At 35.7% G+C, this 8,969-nt stretch overlaps 1 protein-coding gene across 2 annotated transcripts; it reads left to right on the top strand.

The window, feature by feature from the left end:
• Positions 1–252: 252 nt before the first annotated feature.
• On the top strand, positions 253–8,721 carry LOC114273907 (topless-related protein 1). Of its 2 annotated transcripts, none has more exons than XM_028215728.2 (26): positions 253–503; positions 1,441–1,547; positions 1,635–1,814; positions 1,904–2,017; positions 2,096–2,254; positions 2,420–2,528; positions 2,694–2,826; positions 2,917–2,972; positions 3,089–3,239; positions 3,349–3,458; positions 3,558–3,627; positions 3,716–3,789; positions 3,874–3,969; positions 4,085–4,180; positions 4,295–4,422; positions 4,507–4,741; positions 4,886–5,050; positions 5,130–5,210; positions 5,396–5,539; positions 5,999–6,109; positions 6,217–6,396; positions 6,768–6,896; positions 6,986–7,081; positions 7,390–7,578; positions 7,672–7,838; positions 8,410–8,721. In XM_028215728.2, the coding sequence occupies exons 2-26, from the start codon at positions 1,471–1,473 to the stop codon at positions 8,567–8,569; spliced, it is 3,210 nt and encodes a 1,069-aa protein (XP_028071529.2). In that variant the 5' UTR covers positions 253–503; positions 1,441–1,470; the 3' UTR covers positions 8,570–8,721. The 2 variants fall into 2 exon arrangements, with proteins under 2 accessions (XP_028071529.2, XP_028071528.2); XM_028215727.2 differs by having other exon boundaries at positions 2,420–2,546.
• Positions 8,722–8,969: the final 248 nt, after the last annotated feature.

The raw sequence follows: 8,969 nt of genomic DNA, 5'->3' as shown, positions 1-8,969 counted from the left end.
CAAAAATATTTATAAAGTTAAAAATTGATTTTTTTTAGTTGAAATTTATAATAAAAAAAAATAAATTAAAATAATTAATAAGATAAAATATCACATTAAACTTATAATTATTTTTTTTTATCATAAATATTATATCTAACCAAAAAATATATATATATATTTAATTAATTTTAAGCGAATATAGCATTGCTGACTCTCATATTACGGTTACAGTTTGATTCTTATCACCGAGCGCGTATCAGATAAGACGGCGGATATATCACTTTGGAAACGTCACTCTCCTTATAAATTAGCGTCGTCTTGGAGCTACTGTCACATAGTAGTGTTGTGATCTTTAGAGAGAGAAAGTAGAAAGGAGAGGGAGAGGGAGAGGGGCACAGAGTGAGTGCTTCGATCAAATTTCGTTTTTTTTTTTTTTCTCTCAGCCTTTGTTCTTCAATCTTACACTCTCTCTTCCTATATTTTCCCTCACTTTCTCTTCGATTCCTCCGAGCAAGACAAAGGTAAATAAAATACCGGAAAGGAAAGTAGAAAAGGAGTATTGTGAAAATTTCTCTCTTTCTATTGTCATCGATCGATCAAAACCCTACACTACAATCTCTCTCTCTCTCTCTAAATTTGTCTAATCTGATGATCTTGATGAATTATAAGGTTTAGATTTCTTCTATGTATCTGGGAAAGTCGATTTTCTCAAATGAATATAATTTTAGTAGATTTTGAATAATCTATGCTTGGTTGAAAAAATCCTAATTTTCAGTAATTTGATTAAGATGTTGCTGTCACTTAACTGAATTTGATCCATACCAATTTGATTTCTTTTTCAATTTGAGGTTTTTACTGTGTAATTCTGCATATATATGTATATATATGTTTTTAATCAACTTACTGTGAATTCTATGAACTCCATTGTCTTTCTGCGATTTTCAATATCTTCTTTGCTCTGCTTTATTTGTCAGATGGTGATTATCATCAACTCTGTTCTATTCCCACTGTTTTTCTCACATTTCCCCCCTCACTTTCTCGTGAATTCTAGCAAACAGAAAGTGATGAGAAAATTTACTCTGGTATATCGATCTGTCAAACCTAAGTTTTCAGTTCCTTTTTTTTGAAACTTTTTTAAAACAATCTCTCTAAATAACTCAATCAGTCTAATGAACTTGTTGAATTATGTAGCATAGATTTTTTAGTAAATCTTGTAGATATAATTGTCCGATCAAAACCCTAAGTTCATTGCTATCATATTCAAATGCTATTTCTCTTACTTTACTCATTTTGATTGATTATAAGATAGTGTACTTGTTTTGTTTTGATTATCTTTATCGACTGGTTGATACTTGATCAAAACTGAAATCCAGAAGTTTGGTTTGGTCTCTGAGTGTGTTGGCGTGTGAGGGTAAAAATATAAATGTTGTTCCTTAACTGATTTTTAATAATTTGAAGGTTTGGGAGGCAAGGAGGGCCATTTTGGTAATGTCTCTCAGTAAAGAGCTTATCTTATTGATCTTACAGTTCTGTCATGAGGAAGACCTCAAAAAGACAGCTCACATGTGAGTTTTAGTTTTCTTCTCTCATTCAATTTGCAATTGATTGTGTCAATTGATTTGTAATTGTTGTTGTTATCATTTCTGAGATAGGCTTGAGCATGAAACCGGTGTTTTCTTTGATATGGAATATTTTGAGGACATGGTGCTGTTTGGCAACTGGGATGAAGCTGAGAAATATCTTTCGGGGTTCACTAGACTTGAAGATGATAAGTATTCTAGGAAGATCTATTTCGAAATTAGGAAGCAAAAGTTCCTTGAGGCACTTGATGAGTAAGCCATCAATGACCAAAGACTCTACAAATCCATACTAATAACAAAAGTTTTATGTTTCAACATTGTAACAAAAAATTTAATGATAGGCATGATCGTGCAAGGGCCCTAGATATCCTTGTGAAAGAATTGAAAGTTTTTGCCATATCAAATGAAGAGCTGTACAAGGAAATGACCCAGCTCCTTACTTTTGATGATTTCAGGTAATATTGCAATTTTAAATATGTTATAAAGGTATATGCTTTCGTATGGGCTAAATCATTTTCATTTGGAATTGACAGAAAACATGGCTCGCTCTCCATGTATGGAGATGTATTATCTGCTAGAAAATGCATGATGAATGATATCAAAAATATTATTGACGCGGATCCCCTTTTCCAAGACAAACTGAAATTTCCTCACATCAACAAATCAAGATTAAGGCGTCTCATTAACCAAAGGTTTGTGGCTTTTATTTGTTTATTTTAGTTCAGCCTTGATGCTATCTTTTCTTTAAGTTGAATTTGTTTACTATGTAACAAGCAACACGACATCATTTCTACATAATTTCTAGCCGTGCCTATTGCACATTGACAGTGAACTGATTTTACTTTACAATCTGACAGCTTAAATTGGCAGCACATTCTTTGCTCATATCCTCAGCCTGATCCTGATATACAGACCCTCTTCATGGATCATCAATGCCCACTACCTGATCATTTTTCTAGTCAATCAGTTGAGAATGATCTGCTTGTTAGATCCTAACCGAAATTTGTAGTTGCTCTGTTTTTTCACATGGTCACCTTCTCATAAAGGCTGGCTGATTTATTTATTTATTTTGGATCTGTTTTATTCTATCTGTGTACCGTTTTTCTTAGAATGTTTAATTTTTGTATGAAGCCTTCGCAAGACACGGCGGCATCACCATCACGTTCCTCTTGCAAGGGGACTTCTTCTGTGACTCAATCTGCAATTCCTGATGGGCCTCTCAGTCTTGGTGCTCCAACCAACTCAGGGAGTGGTTTCAATTCTGGTAGAGTGATTTGTGTAGGCTCTGTGAACTCATTTAGTTTACTCAGATTGTTCATCGTGACTAAACTTTTAGTTGTTGCAAAACTAACAGGTGCTGAGGTTTCTGTTTGTTCATCTGAAACAAAGTCCTTTAGGACTTCCGATGAGGTAATTGGATCGACTAGTTTTGCAATAGAGTACAGTACAATTTCTGATCTACAATTCATTTAGTCTAACTTTGTTCATTTTATTGATAAGATCATTTCTTGTTCACCTGAGCACAGTGGGTATCAGCCAGAATTGTCCCTGGTCAACCTCACAGTCCAGTATTTAACAACCATGATGATTTACCCAAGACGGTTCAACGAGTTTTGACTGAAGCCTCTTCTCCAACAAGCATCGATTTTCACCCTGTTCAACAGAATCTTCTTTTAGGTTGCCTTACATGAACTTATGTTTTTGTGTAGAATAGATGATATTCTGCAATGAATCTCTGTGTTCTGAGTTGGTTTTAACTTGTGAACACTGTTAATGAGTTCTTCAGTTGGAACCAATGACGGGGACATAGGATTATGGGAAGTTTCTTCTGGGGAGAAATTACTTTCAAGAAAATTTCATGTTTGGAAGATTAGAAATATTTCAAAGACATTCGTGGTACATATCCCCTCCTTAACTATTTCACAAAAACCAGCAAGACCTCAGTTTAATGTCATGTGAATAATATGATTTCTACATCAACTCAATTATAATCAGGTTGCTCTGCTCAAAGATCCACATGTCTCTGTTAATCATATATCGTGGAGTCTTGATGGTTTATTATTCGGTAAGTTTGAAGATGAGAAAAACCCAAGTGATTTGGAAACTTACATTTAGTTTTTTGAACCTCAGCTATCTTCTTTTTCCCTAAGCAGGGGTCGCATATTCAAAACACATAGTGCACTTGTATTCTTATCATGGTGACAGTAAAATTCAGAAACGCTTGGAGGTAGATTTCTGATGGTTTTCTCTTTTGCTAATTTTTCTTTTTAGAGTTCTATATTTGCTTCTAATACTGACTTTTATTATCTAGATTGATGCCCATGTTGGTGGTGTAAATGATCTTGCATTCTCTGAACCAAATAAGGTGCTTTTTCTCATAACCTGTGGTAATGACAAGTTAATTCAGGTTAGTTACACAGTGAATTAGTTATATTTTCATTTCATAGTGAAGTTTACAGTTCCAGACCAACAAGAAAAGAAAACGAACGAGTTGACACTTCATTTACTATTGCTGATATAAGGTCTGGGATGTGAACACTGGTGCCAAACAATTTACTTTTGAAGGTCACGGGGACCCTGTCTATTCTGTTTGTGCTCATGTAAAAGAGAGAATTCATGTAAGAACCTTACTTGATACTGTTTATGGCCTTTTCTTTGTGATACATTTAATCTGGTATATTGTTGGTATTTGTCTTAAATTCGTGATATACATATATGCTTTCATGCCTCAGTTTATATTCTCAACATCAGCGAATGGTGAGATGAAAGCATGGCTATATGACAATATGGGACCAAGGGTAGCCTTTGATGCTCCTGGTCACTGTTGCACAAGAATGGCATATAGTACCGATGGTAAAAGGTGATTTATTGGACCTGCTATACTTCTTTGATGGTCTTGTATGCCGCGCTGAAATGTTAATATTACTATCAAACAACTTGTTAGGCTTTTTTCTTGTGGAACCACAAAGGATGGAGAATCATTCATTCTTGAATGGAATGAAACTGAAGGTTATGTGAAGAGGAGCTACCAGGGACTTGGTAAATGTTCCTCTGGTGTTGTGCACTTTGATACAAGCAAGAACCGGTTTTTGGTTGCGGGTGATGACCATTTAATTAAAGTTTGGGATATAGACCACGCTGAACTTGTAACAGTTATTGATGCAGATGGAGACCTACCTGTATGTTTTTCATTAGTTGTTCATAGCTTTTGATTGTTAAGTTTCATTTTCACTTTCTCAAGTGATATTTTCACTAAAAATGTAACAAATGTTTGGAGAATAAAAACAGTGCCTAATTTACTTAACTTCTTTTCTGTTTCTAAGGCAAGACCACATGTTCGCTTCAACAAGAGTGGCACATTAATGGCTGTTACTGCAAATCATAATAATATCAAAATATTGGCGAACCCATTTGGCCATGAGTTGTTGCAAAGTTCTGAAAATGGTTCCATTGATGCCTCTACAGTTCTCTCGGAAACTTTAGAAAGGGTTAGCACATTAAGTCTTCTCCTGTCCCTTTAGACTGATCATAGAAAATGTTAGTGCCTAATGGTTGTTGTTCATGCAGCTTGTGATCAATCCAATTTCAACTGCTTCTAGTTCTAGCGCTACAGAAGGTGGTGTCTCTGGCATGGGTAGTCCCGGGAAGGTTTGTGTAACAGAACATTATATGGCATACTTCATCACCCCATAAGACATCACATTATTAATTGAACTCATTTTCACGTACATTTGTATGTCATTTTGAATTCAAACTGGACCACAATGTTATTAAGTAGCACAAAGATTACCTCTGAAATTACATTCTAATTTTTATATTTTTTGTATTCGTAGAATGGAGATGCGGGTAACTCAAAGGACATAAAACCTGAATTACCTGCAGAATCCAATGAAATATTAGAGGTTTCGAAATCAGAAATTAATGAACCTTCTCAGTGTCAATCGTTGAGGCTCCCTTCTGAAGTGAAAATTGAGAAGGTATGACTTTTTTCCCCTCTTTTTCTTTTTTCTTTTTTCTCTTTTTTTTTTTTCGTCGTTTTAATGTACAAATTACTCATTATTATTTATATCCATTGTTGGCATGTTTTGGAGCATTTTCCCCTTGCTTCTACCATGTGCTCCTTGAAACAAGGAAAACAAAGGGTATGCATATTGCATAATAGTCACTAGATCTATAGTCTTGGAGATTGATTGGGACGAGTGGATCTTAAATAATTTGGAGATCAACTTCTGTGTTGGTCTAGTTTCAGAGAGGACTATGCCTAAATTAATAACAACTGTAAACCATTTAAGTTCATGTTCAAGTTATGTCAAGCACATAGGCATCTACTACCAATTTCATATTTGTTAATAGACCAGCTGTCATAACTTAAGTTTACCAATTGGTGGTGTATAGAAATAAATTGTGTCTCATTGCCTTCTCTTGTGATGAAGCAGATATCAAGGTTGATCTACACCAATGCAGGTAACTCCATAGTCGCATTAGCTTCAAATGGCATTCATCTGCTCTGGAAATGGTCAAGGAACGAAACTAATTTGAGTGGGAAGGTAAAAAAAACTAGACATCATAGTTTTTGTCTTCAATTTGAAGTTTGATTTCTTGAAGTCTGTTCGCCTTCTGATAGTCTCATTATGCAAGATGTTTATTGGTGCAGGCAACCACAAAGTTTCCCCCTCAATTATGGCAACCAAAGAGTGGATTGCTGATGACCAACGACCTTACTGGTGTTACCTTTGAAGAATTTTTACCTTGTTTTGCTTTGTCCAAGAATGACTCTTATGTTGTGTCAGCATCAAAGGGGATGATTTCTTTGTTCAACATGATGACATTTAAGGTAACCTAGAAAATATCTCAAAATCCACCAAACATTTAACTTTGTACAAGCATTTCACTAAGCATGTACATTAATATGATCAATTACAATTAAGTAATTTCTGATCAAGAAACCAAGAAAACTAAGGGAGAAAAAATGAAAAAAAAAAAAATCATTTGCCACTACTGGCTTCTTGAATTTCTACAAAATCATCCTAACTAACAAATCAGATTTATTTCATAAACAACTCCCTAGTCCTGAATCTGTCACCTTGGTTGCGTGTTGTTTTAAACGAAGCCATAGTCCTGAATCTGTCACCTTGGTTGCGTGTTGTTCTAAACGAAGCCAAGATCAAACTCATCACACAGAACTCTGTTGAAAAATTGTTGCAGAAAATCACAGCTTTCATGCCTCCACCACCAGCGGCAACATGTATTGCCTTTTACCCCCAAGATAACAATATAATTGCAATTGGCTTGGATGATTCTACAGTCCTGATTTATCATGTCCGTTCTGATGAGGTACCATATTTGTTTCCCTTGTGTTACATAATTTAAACTGATTCATTATACAAACTCACTCAATGTGGTCTCTTTCTTTGTCCATGCAGGTTATAGACAAGCTTAATGGTCATTCTAAAAGAGTAACTGGCCTTGCCTTCTCTAGTACACTGAATGTGTTAGTGTCCTCCGGAGCAGATGCTCAGGTTAGTATTCAACTTTCCTTTTCTACATTGGTATGTTTTATTTGGTTCTGCTTGTTCTCAGCCAAACCCCGAGTCCAATTGACCCATAAAGTTTGAAAGCCCATTCAGACCCACAATCCACAGTCAAGTGGAGGAGAACACTCTTATAACCAACTGAACTCGGATTTTTGAGAGCCACTCCTTGTTGGAAAGAGTTTACCTTCACATCCAATTGGTTTGGTTGCCAGATCCTTAGTAATTTCAGTTATGACCATTTCATAATACGGATTTCTGATTTTAATGATTTATTCTTCCGTTCTCATTATCAGATTGTTGTGTGGAATACCAATGGGTGGGAAAAGAAGAAAAGCAAAATGTTGCGGATTCCTGTTAGGGAGTTCCCATCAGCACCATCGAACACCTATGTCCAATTCCACCAGGATCAGAAACACTTCCTTTCTATACATGAGACTCGCTTAGCCATATATGAAACAACAGAATTAGAATGTGTGAAGCAGGTTTCTTCTCTCTTTCTCTGTCTCTCTCTGATTATAAGCAGTGTTTTTCAGTTTGCATAATGATATTCAAGTGTTTTTCTCTCACACTTTTAGTGCGTCATTGGAGAATTTTATGCACGGATCTCCCATGCAACATTCTCATGTGATAGCCAGTTAGTGTATGCTAGCTTTGTGGATGGAACTGTGTTAATATACGATGCCTCAGATTTCCATATACGATGTGAGGTCAATCCCGCTGCTTACCTTCCATCTGACATCAGGTACTTTTAAGAATTTTAGCTGATGCATGTTAAGTGTATTTAATCAATGGCAACTCTCTCTCTCTCTCTCTCTCTCTCTCTCTCTCTCTCTCTCTCTCTCTGGGTGAGTACCAATTATATGCTTTTTTTTACTGGACAAAGAGGGGCCTTGGGCCCTGAAATTGAGGTTTGGATAAAACAGGAGATAGTCTATGAGCCTGATTATTCACCTTAAAAAAAAAGTCTATGAGCCTGATGGCCATAGATGTGTGCATTGAGCTGTTGATATAAATTGCTCTATGTGTACAGATACAGATTATGCAAGAACTTAGTTGATGAGGCTAATGTAATCTCCATCAACTCTGAGTGATTGTTAAATGTTGTGAATGTTGCTTTCAAATTCAATAATTCCTTATTATTATTCAACAGAATTGTATCCGCAAGAGAGAGAGAGAGAGAGAGAATGTAATTACTGTTTCAATGTTGATGTTTCTGCCAACATTAGCTATAACAACATCTGCATATCAATCTCAGGCCAACTTTATAAGCATAGTTTTACATTTATCTAATATGTGGCTGCTGCTGGCTGCAGTTCGAAGGTATATCCGGTCACAATTGCTGCCCACCCACAAGAGCCAAACCAGTTTGCATTGGGTTTAACTAATGGCAGTGTCGTGGTCATTGAGCCTCTGGAATCTACAGGAAAATGGGTTGCAGTGTCGTCCGTCAGTCAATTAACATATCGTTTTTAGAGGATGCTTAATTGAGGCTTGAGTCAGGTGTAAATGAGTTATGCGAGTGGAAATAGAGTGGCATATGTAGACACCTAAAAATAAGGGTTGTAAGTCCTCGTGGAATGCATACTGTGTGGCTCTTTTTAATTTTAAGTACTATAGTTGAATAATGGTTTTTTTTTTTTTTTTTTTTGTTAGAATCCTTTCCCTTGCTTATTTGTCATGGATGGGACTATATAGTATCATGACTGGATGCTTTCCTCGAGTCCGATTTTATTCACACACACAATATACATATTTTAAATAGTTGAGCCTACAGTTTTGGATGGGTCATTACACTCTTTGGATATGGAGTCCACATATTTGAATTAATCATATAATATTATCTGCAATGAATCTCTCACTAATGATTTTGTTG

The sequence above is a fragment of the Camellia sinensis genome, chromosome 13 (genome assembly GCF_055761805.1).
Source record: "Camellia sinensis isolate YWXY chromosome 13, ASM5576180v1, whole genome shotgun sequence".
In the NCBI taxonomy this organism is placed as follows: domain Eukaryota; kingdom Viridiplantae; phylum Streptophyta; class Magnoliopsida; order Ericales; family Theaceae; genus Camellia; species Camellia sinensis.
Note: the sequence above shows the minus strand (reverse complement) of the source record. Positions and strands in the feature narration are given on the sequence as shown.

Coding starts and splice junctions, on each gene's coding strand:
- LOC114273907 (XM_028215727.2), top strand. CDS start 1,471: ATGTCTCTCAGTAAAGAGCTTATCTTATTGATCTTACAGTTCTGTCAT. Junction 3,240..3,348: donor TCAACAGAATCTTCTTTTAG/GTTGCCTTACAT, acceptor TGAGTTCTTCAG/TTGGAACCAATGACGGGGAC. Junction 7,579..7,671: donor AATTAGAATGTGTGAAGCAG/GTTTCTTCTCTC, acceptor TCACACTTTTAG/TGCGTCATTGGAGAATTTTA.